The sequence below is a fragment of the Branchiostoma belcheri genome, unplaced genomic scaffold (genome assembly GCF_001625305.1).
Source record: "Branchiostoma belcheri isolate BF01 breed outbred unplaced genomic scaffold, Haploidv18h27 scaffold132, whole genome shotgun sequence".
In the NCBI taxonomy this organism is placed as follows: domain Eukaryota; kingdom Metazoa; phylum Chordata; class Leptocardii; order Amphioxiformes; family Branchiostomatidae; genus Branchiostoma; species Branchiostoma belcheri.
The window spans coordinates 447,020-464,862 of record NW_017802736.1 but is presented as its reverse complement, the minus strand read 5'-3'; the positions used below and the strand labels follow the sequence as shown (position 1 = coordinate 464,862).

General features: G+C 38.3%; 1 protein-coding gene across 1 annotated transcript in view; it reads left to right on the top strand.

Moving 5' to 3' along the window:
- Positions 1-17,843, top strand: part of LOC109464113 (ryanodine receptor 3-like) — a 206,779-nt gene that overhangs the window by 54,852 nt on the left and 134,084 nt on the right. Inside the window, 12 exon segments of the mRNA XM_019761046.1 lie at positions 73-235; positions 1,021-1,229; positions 1,955-2,051; positions 2,412-2,489; positions 3,518-3,576; positions 5,115-5,179; positions 5,516-5,617; positions 7,340-7,506; positions 10,825-11,105; positions 13,930-14,099; positions 16,211-16,373; positions 16,631-16,717. Of these exon segments, the coding sequence (XP_019616605.1) occupies positions 73-235; positions 1,021-1,229; positions 1,955-2,051; positions 2,412-2,489; positions 3,518-3,576; positions 5,115-5,179; positions 5,516-5,617; positions 7,340-7,506; positions 10,825-11,105; positions 13,930-14,099; positions 16,211-16,373; positions 16,631-16,717 (1,641 nt within the window).

Here is a 17,843-nt window from a genome sequence, read left to right as displayed (position 1 = left end):
GAAAATCTTTTTATTTCTTTTATTTTTAGTCCAACGTGTACATGTATATAACTCTTGCCCACTCTTCACCAGGACAAGGAGTTGAAGAGACATCCCTATCTGTTACCATACAACCTTCTCCCAGAGTCAGTTAAACAGAACAACAGGGAGAAAGGGTATGAGGCAATCCGCACCCTTCTGGCTTATGGCTACTCCATTGAACCACCCGTCACATCTGATGAGCCAGCCATCAGAGGTGGGATGGAAATTACAGATAGCAGAATTAGTCGTAGAGTTAAGCTCAAACCCTGTAGAGCAGGTGGTATATAATGTATATACATGTACAATGTACAACTACATCTAGAATCTTCTCTTGTAATTATACTAGTAACTAACCATATACCCAGTATACCACCAAATTAAAAAAAAGAGACTAAATTTTAAGAGATCTATCAGTGGAATCAGTCTTTTTCAAGGTACAACATTCAATGTAGTACAAATGTATACAATTCAGCTATCCATGACATTCTTCAGAAGGCCTCGATAACAAATTGCATCCTACAACAACAAGGACAAAAGTTCATGGTCCTTTATTGGGACATGTCAGGTAATAAGAGACTTGTGAGCCAGTGTAAAAGCACTGGTACATGTAAGTCCATTTCTTGTGATTATAGATTAAAAAATTGGGCGAGAACCAGGAAATTATGGGTTGCTCCTTTGCTAAATTTATATCACTTGAGAAATTGGTATCACTTGCCATGAACATAGTGTTATTTTGACTCAGAGTAGGTGTTAGCTGTATATGGAGTAGACAGAAATATTTTGACGTATGAGGTAAGCTTCTCTTCTTAATATATAGAATTTGCATGCAAGATTTCAAAACATTGATATGAATGAACTTCCTGTGAGCAGTCACATATACATGACAGTACTTGTTCATCGATCATGCACAATCATGTACAAGACAAGCATCTTGACCACTGCACCATGTACCACAAAGACTTTGACTATCAGACCTGATTTTTTTATATTGCTTTTCAGCTCTTTTGAGGGGAGCCAATGGGTCCAAAAAGACTCGACTAAGGACGTACCGCGGAGAGAAGACATATGCGGTGAAGAAGGGGAAGTGGTACTTTGAGTTTGAAGTGGTGTCTACAGGCAACATGAGAGTTGGCTGGTGCTCACCACTCACCAGGTCTGATGAGGATCTTGGTGCAGACAATCTCTCCTATGCTTTTGATGGCTTTTATGTGAGTTCCTCTTCATAATACTTACCAAGCTTGTTCAAACTTGTTGCAATTATACATACGACGTCATGGATGTATTGGAGTGAAATATATTGTTTTTGTCACATTTGTCCTTCTTCACCCCCCCCCCTTGCCCCCTGCCATTTCACTAAAAGGACTCAATTTACCTAAGACAAGCTCAGATACTTTTAATTTACTGATGTCATGTCCTGAACCAATATCCTTGTATATAGGCCAATTCATATCCTCTGCTCTTCAGAAAAGAAACAATATCATCTGTGACACCTTGAACTGATGTTAACATTGTATCCATGTTCCATATATATTGTATAATTCATCACTCACAATTATAGGGTAGCGTTAGAATAAGGTATCTAGAAGTAGATTTTAGTATTGTTGTTATCTTTTGATTTAAACACTTGCCATACATTGTATCCATTGCAATTGTTGCGCAATAAAGATTGATTGATTGATTGATTGATTGAATTAAAATGTTCAAATGAAAATTGATCTATATTAGCAGAATAACAAATTTTATCTTTTAGATACTTTTTAAAGTATTAAAATACAATCATCTAGTATGTAATTAATGTTTTGTTGGTGGTGAAATTTTACGAAGGGAAGGGATGTTTGTCAGAAGGGTATTTTAATAGCCAGATGACGTTAGCACAAGCCATACAGGACTTTGATTCATGATTTCTTCTTATGTATTGTTGTGATCTGTACAGGGGCTGAAATGGCACGGCCACCATGAAAGTTTTGGCCGTACTTGGAGGCCTGGTGATGTAGTGGGATGTCTACTGGATCTGAATGATAAACACATCAGTAAGATATACAAACATCTATTGTCCATATACAAGCTGGAAACATTGTTTGCTCATCAATACCTTGTATGCTGGATGCTTTAATGTTTAAATAATTCTATACACAAAGTCTAGCAATGTTTTTTCACAACATTAAAGATATTGTGAGTTTAAAAATCAAGCAAACTATTTTTGTGTGATTACGTATGTGTAGTGTATCCGATTACAAATAAAGATCAGGAGTGATTGCCATAGATAGTGTATATGATATAAAAGAGTCAGTAAGATCCAGTAAACTTCATTTGTAAAGTTTGTATTTTGTTGTAAGGGTATTTTGTTGATGGGTTTTATCTAAAACTTGAACTGTGTTCAATTTACCAAGGCTTTACCTACAATGGTGAGCTGATGGTAGACAAAAATGGACAGGAAGTTGCTTTCAAGGACATCGAAATTGGACAGGGTGAGTAGTACAGACATTGGTCTAACTTGCTTTATGCTGTCTGTCCTTTCTTCATGGTGCTAATCATTTTGTTGCTGTGTTGATAAAAACCTTTTAAGTGCACCTGTAACATCACATGGGAGAAAAGAATGCAGGGTATGCCTATACACCACAATCGACCTCAACCAACTGCATCCAGGCCTAATACATGTATGCAGTGTACATGCATTAAGACCCCTCTCTAATGCTCTGGATACATTGTGCAATAATAATTATTATGAATAGCAAAAACACTGTAATTCTTAAGTATTTACCATTTTTTCAGAAGTTATTCCCCTGCTTTGATGTTTGAATGACTATTCATGGCCTGGTGTCCCTAAAAGATGTATAACTACTTACACATAAATGTAAATATGAAGGATGTTAAATACAGGTACACGTATAACGTGGGCAGATCTGTTCCCTACAAGTATATATTTGATTGTTTGTGTAGTCAAATAGGATAAAAAATTATCCTTTTGGCAAAAAAAGTTACGTTGTGCTGTGTGCCCCTTAGAACGAGGTTTGCTATATTGAATGTTAATGTCGAGCCGCCAATGTTAGTGTCAAATGTTAATGTCGAGGTAACCTTGTAACAGGCTACCTGTGGTGTGAGGGGCCATCAATCACAGCTTCTCCTCCCTATACATGTACCTCTCCTACATGTAGGTCTTCCTACCAGACCCCTGCGCACTGGAAAATTTCAGGCCAGTATGCTATGGGTCTGGCATCCAGGCTAGGTCGGTTGTGGTTGGTTGAGGTGTTAAGGCGGAGCCAGGAATGCATATCTGTGTTTGCTGTATCTGTTACACAATGATGTAATGATGCATTAACAGTACATGTACTTAGTAATGTAAAATATATAATACATTTGTAGTATAATGATCATAACTTAGTAATGTAAAATATATAATACATTATAATGATCATAATGTGTCATCAGGACTTTAAATGTCAAGTTGCACAGTATGGTTTCATAACATGACATGTATTTCAAACTTTCTTTATAGGTTATGTACCAGCATGCAGTCTTGCAAAGGGAGAGAAGGCCAGGCTAAACCTTGGGCATGTATGTTGAACTGCTTCAAGTTTGCACTACTGGAAGTCAGTTATGTGTTTGAAATGTGCTGTAGAAGCCAAAGTTGTATGAGACTTCATGGCTGTCCCAGCACCTAGTACTTCTTCCAGTAGAAAAGAGAGCTTACCGGTCGAACACTAAGCCCTGCCTGTTGTGTCCCAAACCGTGCCTGTCCCCTTTGTGCCTGAGCGGACACAGAATGGGACTGTCTCCAGAACTGTGCCCGGAAGTGCTGTCAGTCACGCCCCAAGCACGGAAGGGACACTCGGGCCCCTGTACACTGTACACTGTACACTATCCAGAAATGGTTCTGGATAAACACTCCATGATTATCCAAGAACATGGATTTGCTCTAGGCACAGTGCTGGATACACGTCATGACTATGTAGAACCGTGCCTCATGGTGGATAAACAGAGTTGTATCCAGGACTCATAGTGGGCGCCGATCGGGTCGATCTACATTATTTTGTAATTTGTTGGATGTACCACGTGTTGTACCAAGATTGTGTTCGCAAATATCTAACCATCTCGAATGCGTGAAGCCTTACATACTGATAGAATCGTTTCATTTTGGTGCAGACTGATACAAGCCACTCTGTCTGTGACACTACAATGTACATGTGGTTTTAAAAGATCTAAGACCAGGGTGAAATGTAAAATATACTTTACAGAGCAAGAATTACACCGATTCTTTCTTATTCTTGTCCTGGTGAAAAACAAAAATGGCAGCCTATAACATAAAAACAGCTAAACAACACCACAAGAAGGTTCCTCCCTCAAATCACTAAGCTCCACCCCTAAAGTACGGAACAGAATAGGGGATTACGTATCTGGCAGCGCTGTATTAAGAACTGGAGAATGACGCAGAGTCTTGTACGATATCGTGAGATTTCTCGTGTGCAGTTGAATCACGGTATGCTTTTGTGCAATTATGGCTGTATCATACATGTACATGTACATGTACATACTGGTACATGTACGGTTCTGGGCAGTCCCCGTGTGTCCCAGAACATAGATTTACCCCAGATTTACCTGAGGTGTCCCAGAACATAGATTTACTGTGGGCACAGTTTGGGACACAACACCACCCCCTGGTCTATTTTAAACATGTCGGTCAAAAACAGCACAGGAAGGGCCCCACCAGCCGATGCATGTGTGAAGCTAGTCTCCACCAGACTTCTTTTGCAGGCTGAATAATTAGTAGAAATTGGCCTAAAAAGGGGATATTATACACTGTATAACATCATAATTATTGAGTTCCAAAGCACTACAATCCTAGGGGGTAAAGCGTTTTTTGGGGGGCATACAGTATTTCGCTAGACTTACATGTACATGTAGCTGCCAATTTTTGTGTGCCAAAAATGACGGATTGGGCAAAATGTTTGTCTGTCATGAGTGGCAAAATTCTGTCACATGACATAAAGACAGAACACGCTAGCTAGAACGCCAATAAAGGTACATTACATAGTACATAGTTTATTTTCTTAATATTGGCTGTACTTTGATTGAAGTTACTTTTCCGTCCATAGGATGCCTCCACTTTCAAGTTTTTCACAGTACATGGGCTGAAGGAGGGCTATGAACCATTCTGTGTGTAAGTCTTGTACATGTATCATCTTTGGATACACATTTATTGTTAGTACATTGTGTGTTAGCAAAGAAATTTGTCAATTTCAGTAACGTTACTTATTTTAACACTTCTTTTTGTACATATCTGATGTGGTGACTTAAAAGCACACGTTTTTAATGGTGGTACATTACCCTCGTAAACTGAATGTACAATCATGTATCTCCCAGGTCTTTGTCTACCCAAACCTACTTTCACCAATTGTTGCCTCAGCAGGAAGCCTAGACCAATGGACATACGTGTACTGCCCATTTCATTATCTGGTCATTATGCTTTGTATCAAATATTATGTATATCTTACAGGAACATGAAGAGGCCGATGACTATGTGGTATACAGTCCATCATCTTCCACTGTTCAGTAACATCAGTAATGATGAGATTGATGTCATCAGGATTCCTCCTGGGTATGTTTTAAAGTGTCACTCAAGTTTGTCATACAACAAATATGCCTAACGTTAGAGGTGAAATGTTATCTTGTGGCAGAAAGAATAGACTGCAGAAGGATTGTCCTGTAACACTACATAGTATGTATGATATTATTTATGTAAACTTATTTCATAACATCATAACATAGCATTGTAACAAATCTGTCAATCTGGTTTTAGTTATACTCAAACATACTCTCTTCTCCTATTATTACCTTCGCCAAGAAGGTTATGTTTTCAGTAGCGTTTGTCAGTTTGTGAACAGCATAACTCAAGAAGCTTTGTATGCATTGCCATGAAACTTGGTACAATGTAGGTGGGTACGTCTTGATGAGACCTAGAAATGATTAGATTTTGGGCCCCCTGGCGGCTTTTCTAGGTACTGCAGCAGAACTTTCAGTTTTGATATCTCGTGATTTGGACATGCCAGGGTCACAAATTTGGGATGGTAGATACATGTAGCTCTTGGACCAGTGTGACCACCAGAAGTGACTTGAGTTTGGGCCACCTAGTGGCTTGTGCTGGAACTGCAGGAGTGTGTGTTCGAAAAATTTTCGAAGGACGATAACTCAAGAACCAGTTGATAGTTTATGGCTTGACAGAATTAGATGACAATTATGGAAATTAGGAGCTAATTGTGGTCCCTTATTTACATAATTAGTATTGGTTATGTTTCACCTGCCAGAAACATATTGAAGTTGTATTATATAATGGGCTTTTATTTCATTACCTCCATGAAATGTGTCATGGAGGTTATATTTTCAGTTGCGTTTATCTGTCCGTCCGTCTGTCCGTCTGTCCGTCCGTCTGTTGGTCAACAAGATAACTCAAGAACGCCTGGATGGATTGGTTTCATACTTGGTGTGTTGGTAGGGTGTGACGAAAACTGGAAATGATTAGATTTTGGTCCCCCTAGTGGCTTCCCTTGGTACTGCAGCGCAACTTCCGGTTTTTATATCTCGCGATCTGGACATGCTAGGGTCATGAAATTTTCATGGAAGGTAGCTCTCGTGCTTGGGAAGAAGTCATATGAGTTTGGGCCCCCTAGCGGCTTGTTCTGGAACTGCAGGGCACTTTCTGGCGAAATGTTCAAAAGCCAATAAGTCCAGACAGGAACAACATATTTTCATTATTTTTGGTGTGTAGGTAGCTGAGAGAGAGATGTACATAATTAAATGCAAATTATGCAAATGAGGACTTTATTTGCATAATTAATGAGGAAATTCTATAATTACAGTGTTTTGCATTATACTACTTACATACATGTAATGTATGTAACCTATGGCAGGCGGAACTTCAACAGATACTAATTATGCAAATGATGACCTAATTTGCATAATTAATGCGGAATTCTATGATTTCGTAATGGTGAATGATGAGAATGTCATACTTGGGACATCTGTAAGTTAATCAAAAGTTAACATACATCACGATGCATATATCATGTTAATGCAGAGGTCTATTTGCACAATTAAAGAAGAAATTTACACTTACATATCAAGATCATATTTCATGGAGGTATGAGATCTCGGAATTCTAGTTAATTATGAAATTGTTTGCATCTGATTGTGTACATTGTACAGCTCAGTCTAATCTACAATGTACCTGGATCCCTCAAGTAATTTAAATGTGTCGCTCCTTTCTGTTGATCCCATGATTGTACCTGCTTCTTTTCTCACCTGTTATCTTCTTGATTGTCAGTGCCAAAGCACCACCTTCCCTGAAAGTGGTGCACAAGAAGATCAGCACCAAGCAGGATGAGCCAAACTTTGTGTACATGCGGCTCAGCCTGCCAGTGAAAATGAGGGACAGGTTCACCAGACCACGAGTCAGGACTGAAGAGGAGTTTGATCCCATTCTTGACAAAGGTAAGTAGGAAAAGCACCACACTTATGTTGAACCAATAGGAACAATGTTTTACTTTGTCATCTGCTAATCAAGGAAAAATCCCTTTCCACTCCTAAACCATTATCAGTCAATTACAATGTAGATATCCATATTTTACAGCCTGCAGAATGATGTTAGTTACCTTTGTCAGAAGGTACACCATACATAGGGGTTGCTGATTTTGTAATTGGTTATAACTTGAGGTGTGGTGCATGTACATGTATCTTTATGACATTTGGTAGGGAAGGTTGGGAAAAGGAGGGTCAATGTCAATTTTGGGTACTCTAGCGGTTTTTGTAAGGTACTGCAGCAGGGTACATGGGTATGGTATCTCATGCTGTGGACATGCTATGGTCTTGATTTTTACATGTAAGTGGGACATACATGTAGATGCTTGGGCAGTAAGTATCTGGTGTAGTTTTCAGTGAAATAGCTATCATCATATATAATGTAAATATGTAACTCAATTCAAATGTAGAACTGAGAGGTATCGCAAGACTACACAGCCTTTCCTGGTTGAACTACTTATTGAGACATATCACATACAGGCATTGCCCATCTACCTGATTGTTGTATTTATATGTTTTAACAAATTAACGAAATGGTTTTAATATGTGTATGCCTAACGTAAGGCATTTTAAGTTGAATGTATTAATTAAGTATTAATAGTATAAATTAAAACTTAATGTAAATACTCTCTTTGTAATGCCATACTATAATTCAGCTAAAAAGCTGCCGCTGTATGGTTGTTTTGAGCCGCCACAATAAACCATTGATTGATAATGATTGATCACTTTTTTGGAGCTGCTGTAGTCACGTGATTGTGACTAGACTGGTTAACTTTTGATGTTTTTTGTAGGTAGCTTGTAGTGTGGAAAAAGAATTGAGAACACTATAGTCTAAGCATTTGGTGCCAAGCTACCCTTATGCTTAATTTTAGGTTATTTGGTTTACAGTATGTATTAGCACACAGGAGCCCATTTTACATAATTTTTAAGTGACACACACCAATATTCTGTGGGCTTGTATGCGACAGTCTCCCATACCAAATTTTGAGGGCTTTTGGTTTTAATATTAGGGCACAGGAAACAAAAATGTACATTTTTGGTCCAAACTATTTTACACAATTTTAAAGTGGTGTATGTCAAAAGCTTGAATGACATTCTTTGGACATGTGTCCAAGGTATCCCCATACTGAATTTTGGGTTATTGTCTTCGTCAGAAGGACTATGAAATTGTCTCGCCGGAGTGTGGGGAACTGCGGATTTTGCGTTATAAGTCTGGAAGGCATGATTCGACGTCCATGATTTTTGGCAGGCAGATTACCGCTGTTGAGGCCAAAGTCAAGTACAAGTTTCGGCTTCGTGGGGGGTCCGTGCGTCACGTTAGTGCACCTTTTGTGTTTGTGGCTTGTTAGCAAGATAACTCAAGTATTTGTAAAATGTTGATTATAATTCTTGGTGTGGTGCTTACTATTGTCGGGACCAAGGTTAAGTTTGTTACTGAGCTTCGTGGGGGGTTTCGTTGTGACTACAGGGGGCATTTTGTTAATTTTTCTTGTGAGCAGGATAACTTTTGTATGTGTGGATGGAAGTTAATGAAATTTAGTAGGCATGTTACTGTGGTGGTCTCCAAGATTGAGTTCAAAGATGAGAGTCGTGGAGGTCGTTATGTCCCCGTAATAGGACCTTTTGTGTTTATCCCCCACCTACATCTGCTTGGAGACAGCCGACAGCTGGATATAGCCGGGGAACCCCATAATGGGATGGGATCAAATGACGTTACATTGAGGGATTGTACTATAACTTCAGCAGGGGGAGGATAGGTTGGACATATGTCAGGTTATTTTCTACGGCCACACCAAGTAATTGCTATGGATGACGTCCACTGGAGACCTTAAATCTAATTACCTTAAATTTAAGGCAAGCGCGCCGTAAAAACACGAAGGGCCGAAAAATGAGATGCCTAGATTTGGAATATACTAACTGTAGAAGTACAAATGTTAGGACACAAAGAACACAAGTCTTCTATTTGTCATAAAGACAAATTAACAAAACAGCAGCCAGTAGTCACCCTGTTCTGATTCTTTCCTTTATAACATCTTCTCTTATTATATTTTGCGGCACTGTCGTGACACTTTCAACACAGTAAGAATTTCTTGAACGTTTTTTTTTCCAGTAACAGTCCAAACTCAAATAATGTAGGGGGGGGGGCTAACACGGGTGACGACGCATCTGTATAATCTGCGGCAAACCGTTTCAGGGTGTTCTGTACCATAAAAATAGTACAGAGATTCTTTTGTTCTTTAGACCAAATTGATTATTAAAAAGAGTGAAGAATACGCATGTTAATTTCTCTAGACCGATGTACCTCTGACGAAGACATGAGATCTCCGACCTCTAGTTAGGATTTAATATTAGGGCATAGGAGCAAAAAATATACATTTTATTTTCTGAAAATAGCCAATAAGCCCGATTTTTCACAATTTTAAAGTGGTGTATGTCAAAGCTTGAATGAATTTTGTAGACATATATCCAAGATATCCCCATACCAAATTGCAGGTGATTTGATTTTAGTACCAGGGTTCCACCTTCATGCCAAATTTGATGTCATTCAGATCAAAAGTGAAGAAATTGAATCCATTTAAAGAAATGGCAGGAGGAGGAGGAGAAGCTACCTTCCCCAGCACAAGAGCTACCTACCATCCAAATTTCGTGACCCTAGCATGTCTAGATCATGAAATATCAAAACTGTTCCGCTGCAGTACCACAACAAGCTGCCAGGGGGCCCAAAATCTAATCATTTCTAGGTCTCATCAAGACCTACCCACCTACCAAGTATGAAGACAAACCATTAAAACCTTCTCGAGTTATCGTGTTTACAGATAGACACACAGACAGACACACACACGAACGCCTCTGAAAACATAACCTTCTTGGCGAAGGTAACAACAAATTTTGAACTTTTAATCAAACCACTGCATTGATAGATGGAAAAACTGCAACAACTAGGAAGAAAAGGACTTTCCTCAACTGTTGGGGGCAAAATATGAGCATTCTTGAGTTGATTCAGAATCAGAATCTTTTTTTGCACATCAGAACAAGATTAAGAAGCAAATCTGAGAACCAACAAATTAAGATGGTGTGGCTTGAAGGCAATTTTGTTTGTATTATTTTATTATACTTCATTATTATTACTACAGTGACTACTACATTATTACTAGTTTACATACATTGTAAACATCACTGCTCTTCCTTCAAGACATTCACTGTGTATATGAACTTCTCTGCTTTTTTCAGTTGATACCGATTTTGAAGCTCTTGTTAAGAGCAAAGAAGGACAGTTTAGTGAAGAGAAACCCAAGTTCAAGGATGACATGACAGAGAGGGACAGGCTCAAGATGTTGGCAGAGAAGTCTCTAGAGAGGATGGGGGAACTGGACACCTCCAAGGAAAAGAAGCCGAAGAAGAAACCCCTTGATACCCTCTTGAAGAGAAAGAGACCAGCCTCTGTCATCATGGAGCCTGAATCACCTGCAACACCAGCTGAACCTGAGGAGGAAGAACCTGACTGGAGCAAAGTAAGGCACAGTTTTCTTTGGCACAAATTTTTTTTTCAGAGTTTGTGAAACACGTGATTTCGTCAGGTGTAGATATTTTGTTTTTATATTGTTTTAACATTTAAAAATGTAGTCATTGTTGTTGCCAATGGACGGATGAAATGGACTATTAAAAGCTTATGTTTCTCCCTGTGCATTTGTCATTCGTTAAGTTGATTCTGTGACATTATACTAGCATGTTCAACTGGTGTGAACTGTGAGGGAAAGGTTATTGGGCCAACTACGTACATCTGTATATGTTAATCATTACATAAAGTCTAGACATATAAAAATGAATTTCATTCACAAAGAACAGAATTACAGACTAAGAATTTAAAAAAGGAAAACATCCACTACAGTTCCAAACAAGCTGCTAGAAGTCCCCAAATCACACAATTTGCTCCCATCTCCAACAGCTATCCACTACTCAAAAATCATTCACCTGACACTTGTGGAAAGTTTTACCTCAAACTTTGTGCTACAATACCTAAAACAGCCACTAGGAGGCCCATTATCGAACTTGACCTGCATCTTTCCTATCCCTTCTTAACCAATAAATATTATTAATAACCATCCATGTTTCCTCGAGTTATGTTGTATACAAAAACCCAAAAGTACTCTCTTCAACAGCATAAGAACATGATAGGATAACCATTTTGAACTTAAACTTTGTTTCAATAACTGTTGCTCACCTACCAAGTATCATTTAAGATCCATTCACAAATTTTCGAGTTATGCTGTATACATACAAAAAATTATTGACAAATGCACAAATACTCAAGTTATGATGTACATACATGTACAGACCCACACCACAGCTGCTCCACCAGGCTTATAGTGATCAGCTGTGGTCATAACTGAAAACATACCTTTCTTGACAAAAGCTATGAAACGGACTGAGGGTGGCACTTGAAAAAAGGTTTTCTTTGAATGAAAATGAAAGCCTTAGGGTACAAATACTGTATAGGTGGGATGCTGTGGTATTACCCACATGCATCTACAGTAACTGTTGTAGTCAGGGTTTTGAATCTGGAACACTGAATTAATTGCTTCTTAAGGTCTAATATCAATTAACTTTTTTTAGCTTCTAGGAATACAAGCAGTTGTTGACTGGACAGGAAGCCAGACTTGGTACAAATGGACTTAACTTTCTTTTTTGGACGAAGAGACCTGAATTTTGGCATGGGGGTCAAATTTGAGATGATCTTGGAATGAGTAATCTTGCCCAGATATAAATTTGGAGTCAATTTTTCAAAATGGGGAATGTGCATTGGACTCGGGTGATCTTGGAAAAGTCCAGGCAAAGACAATTCTGGAATGGTACATTTTGCATGGGCATGGGAAGATTCCCTTCTTGCATCTGAAGTCTATTCGGGAAATTCTATTTCGGACTGGGCTCTCCATATTGCACCAGGTAAACGTACATTTGTATCTTTTGAAAAGTCCATTCTTAAAAATCTTGCATTGTGGGATCAGATCAGATCTTGGAATGCTTCATTTTTGCAGTACAGACTTTGGGTATTGAAACACTTGAAACTGGATGGAAAAGGTTGCAATGGAATAGTCCATTTGGAATGAGGAGGAAGATGGACTGAAATATGCTGTTTTTGCTCCTGAGCAAATGTCGGCCTTTCTATAGTCCATATCATGGTATGGATGAAATATAGTCATGTCGCTTGGGGTGCTGCACTGAGGAGAACCCTATTGATTATAGTGATACAATTGTCTCTCAAACTTAAACATTGCAAGTTGTAGTCTGTAAGAAATCAGACTGATGTACATAGATGTGTGATCAGATTATGGCTCAAAGACAAGAATCTAATAGTATGTGGCATCAGTACTCAAAAACCAAAGAATACTAGTTCACTTAACTTCCCACTACCCCAAGTATGACATTCCTTCAATTTACCTCCAAATGCCACAAAGCCATTTCAACTTATCGTCATCACAATCTGACAAACGGCAGACACACACACCAAACACACAAACGCCTACAAAAAATAACCCTTTTGTTAAACATAACAACTTTAAAGTTTACACCAAGTAACACTAAAAATAAATGTGCCTGACGAAGGCTTGTGTTTCACAAACTCTAGTTTTCAGTTGCATTTGTCTGGATTTAGCTGGATTGGCTTCATACTTGCTTGGAGATTAAGCAAGCACACCCCAGTTTGTTTTGGGTTTTGATTCTTCACACCCTCAAGTTTAGCAACCGTCTCTTTCAGGAAATAATCTGATTGAAGAAAAAGCACTGTGTGTAGCCTGGGTGCCATCTGTTTTGTACCCAGGCTCCTTTGCACTCGCTACTCTGTTTTTTGGGGGCTAGCGAGTGCAAAGGAGTCCCGTTACAAAATGGATGGCACCCAGTGTACTGTGGATGGGAATCCACAAAGGATATCTCTCTTAGTAGCTACAATATGCAACGTTACATGTACAAGAACAGCAGAATTTTACTTTCCTTAACCTCTCATATCTGAGCTGCATAAGTTAATAAATGTTACGGGATAAAAGGATTTTGCAATGAAAAATTATACAAAAAATTTGCATTGTGCAATTGAACCCATCACCCAGAATTAGCTACCAAAACGATATTGTAGGAAAGAAAAATACCTTACGGTATGTACATGTATAATCAAGAAAAGTATAAAGGAAATCCTAACACCAAGATTTCTGAGATACCCCGTTGCACCCTGTTGCACTGTTCAAGTACTATACATATGCATCATTATATAATAGTATAATTATACTAGTCAGGTACTAGCTGGCTTTTCTTGGCTGTAGTGTTTATCCCTGTCATTTCCTGTAGGTTACCACATACTACTGGGCTGTCAGGATTTTCCCACAACAGGACCCAAATCAGGTGTACGTGGGCTACTGTACAACTGACTTTCACCAGTACGAGAGAGATTTTGATCCTCTGAAGATCAGACAAGTTACCTGCACCATGGGTGACGAGCATGGCAATGTCTATGAGACGTAGGTCTTCTTTTTGTCTTCTTCTCTAATATATTACAATGCCAACATTTTGCAGTCTCTCTTCATTGGAACTGTGTGTAATGCCAGTTGACCATTATTCAATGCATTACATATGAAGAAGAACTTTATTGTATGACACTTGCACATGGTACAATGTATGGCAAACTACAAAAATAACAAACAAGTAAAATATGTGTTGAATAAGGCCTGATGTAGAATAAAACCTAACATATCCTAATTGCTTAAACAATAAGGGCTAGCACAGGCCTTTGTTAAAAGTGTGGGGCTAATCACGAGTTCCAGTAGTTTTTCTAATAACAAAGCAATCTTCGTTATTATCTTTGCCGTTTTTTTCGAAAAACCATGTTTTTACTTTTCCCCGAAACTCAAGTAGAGGTCGGAGATCTCATGCCTTCGTCAGAGATACATTTGTACATTGTTGTAGAGAAATGAACATGCGTATTCTGTTGTTTTTTTACTAAATCAGTTTGGTCTGGATTACAATAGAATCTCTGTGATCCTTTTTTCTAACAAACAAACAAACAAACAAACAAACAAACACAAAAGATCAACTACGGGTCATATAGACCCCCATGAATCTCATGTTTGAACTTAATCTTTCAACAAGATGGCTTCCATTTCTCTGACTACGGTAAAAAGCCCCCGGGAGGCCATCCTGAAGGCGTTAGCCTCAAAATAAAAATTTGTTTCAAAAAGGTTCGAACAACTTACCAAAAAATTAGTCCAAAAGAGCACGTTTAGATCTGCACTACGATTGGCTGGGGCGGATCAAGCTTACACTGTGATTGGCTAAGACAGGTCGTGCCCCGCCCGTGCTCACCACGTGATAGAAGCCCACTTGCACATCACAGTTGTGCAACATCAATTCATGACCCCATAGGTATCTACATAAAAATCCATAAATGATATGTTGTCATACAAGATAGATAAAAGTTTAAACCAACCCTTAAAGCACTGGTGGTAATGTACATGCACTAGCTAGGTGCTAAATACTATAACATTGTAATCTGACCTCTGACTTCCAAAAAACAATCCTTAATTGTTGCGTGCTGCTAAGTATTAGGCCACACCGACTTAATTTTATGGATGACATCCTCTGAAGACCCCTAAACTAGTGCACGCATAAAAAAAAAAAATTCCGGCCAAAAATAAAACTGCTACTAAACAACACGAATACAAAGCTGGTATTGTGAATTTGTGGCAGTACATACTAGAGCCGTACTCCTATATGACAAGACAGCGCACGCCGGCTTTTTGGGGGATTTATGAGTCGGCACTGTACGTATGTACTGAGTTCTTGAGTTGTGGAGCTTCGGTAGCCTGGGTGCCATCCTCCGGCTCCACGTTGTCGCTAACTATTATGGAGTACCCAGGCCTAGAGACAGGCGAAAATCAGTGCGGGCGCGGATGTCATCCATAACATCAAGTCGGTGTGGCCTTAGTTACTTTTAAATGCTCTGTACTGTTGTATGCTAGTTATGTTATGTTAAGTGTCATGAATATGTTACATGTATGTTATCATCTTAATTTGTAAATACGTATTGTGAATTTGTAATGACTATGTATATTATGAATCCAGGAAGAATAGGTTAGATGTTTAATCATTCTAATCTAATGGATTTCTAATAAAACATCAAAACATCAAACTTCGGATTTTGAAAACACTTTTTACTAAAAAGGACTTTTAAAATGAGGGTTTCTACGATGTAGAACACATTTACTAAAAAGCACCACATGGGGGTTTCAAGAATTATAATAAAAAGCACTAGCTGTAGGGGATTTTGATAACACACTTATTGAAAACCATATCTTTTATCTTTTTTCATATCTTTTACTCAAAAGCACTGTATAAGGGTTTCGAGAAGAATTGTAACTATGAAGCACTGTATAACTCACTACATGGGGGGGTATTGAAACACTTAATAATAAGGAGCACTACTTGGAAAAGGTTGATATTGTACAGTCCATTTTGGAATGGGGAAGGAGATGGAGTGGAATATGCTTTCCTTGAATAATTTCTTCTTTGGATTCAACTTATTTATTTGGAATTGTTGGTTAATTTATATATAAGGATTTTTACCATTGGACAGAATTACCCGGCAGAACTGCTTTATGATCTGTGCTGGTGACTACGCGGCAGCCATGGGCCCAGAGGGAGCTAAGCGAGGTCTCGTCATTGGCTGCATGGCTAACGTGGCCACTGGAGTTCTGTCCTTCTCTGCCTATGGCAAAGAGCTCACAACCACCTTCCAGGTCAATCATTATAATTATTATACCTTCAGAACCTAGATGTACTAATTTGTTAGTGGACAAAAATTGATTCTTACCCCACCTAGAACTACATGCATGCACCAGGAACAATCAATTATGGAAGTGTACTAGTCTTGTCAAGATATTTGCCAGTTACATAACGTAATGTCACAGTTGGCATCCTTAATCTTGTGTTTACATGACATTGTACATGTACATGTAACCATACCAATAACTGCCTGTCCCATGGTCCATTGCAGGTGGAACCAGGTATGAAGGTGTTTCCTGCAGTTTTCTGTGATCCTTCAGCTCATGACATGGTGCAAGTTGAGCTGGGGAAGAGTAAGGTGAGGACAACACTAAGTTTACAAACACTCAGGAGAAAAACAACTCTGGGTTTTAGAGGTTGAATTCTATTGGTTGAATTCTATGCTATTGGTTATGGTTGAATTTTAATTTAAAACAAGCAGCACTTTAATTATGGAAAAACACTTTAATTATGGACTCCTCGCTAATAACTCTGAATTGCTTTACCCAATTAGGTTTATATTTTTTCTGAGTACATAGTAGAAGGTGACAAATATGTGGAGTGTGTTAATTAGTCCCTAGGGTATAGTCCAATTATACATAATTATACATGATTATACTATATTTATCTATAATCATGTATGATTATACATATTAGTTTTTCCATTATACATAATTATGTATATCCCTTTTGATCATTATACATAATTATGTATATCCCTCTTGATCATTATACATAATTATGTATATTCCTCTTGATCATTATACATAATTATGTATATCCTTTTAACCATTATACATAATTATGCATATCCCTTTTAACCATTATATATAACTATGCATATCCATTTTGGTTATTATATATAATTATGCATATTAATTTTTACCTATTATACCATATATATGACTTTTGGCTATTATTCATAACGATACATAACCCTCATGACCACTATGTATAACTATAGCCATTTTATTGTTATGAACAATAGTAATAAAATAGGTGTAACAAGTCGTTTGGTGTAATGTAGCCAGCTGCCGCCGCGCCGCATGCCTGCGAAGCTGGTGTGTTACGCCGAGAGGCAGCTATACCATCTAAACAAATACAGATACAGAATTAGATAAGGTTATATTTTGGTGTCATGTGGTCTTTAATACTGACTATAGCAAGTAAGTGCTACACTACTTCAATTTATTGATACCAATGTTAACTGAAGTTTTTGCTAATGCTATCCATGTCATCTTTTTCTTTTACATAGAACAAATTCTTAGCCCTCTTGCCAAAGTTTTGCTAATGCTATCCATGTCAACCTTTTCCTTTACATAGAACGAATTCTTACCCCCTCTTGCCAAAGTTTTTGGTAATGCTATCCATAATTGCCTATCGAAAGCAGTTTAAATGCTGATTTGTGCACCTACATCGTAACAATGGCATGGCGACAAAAAATT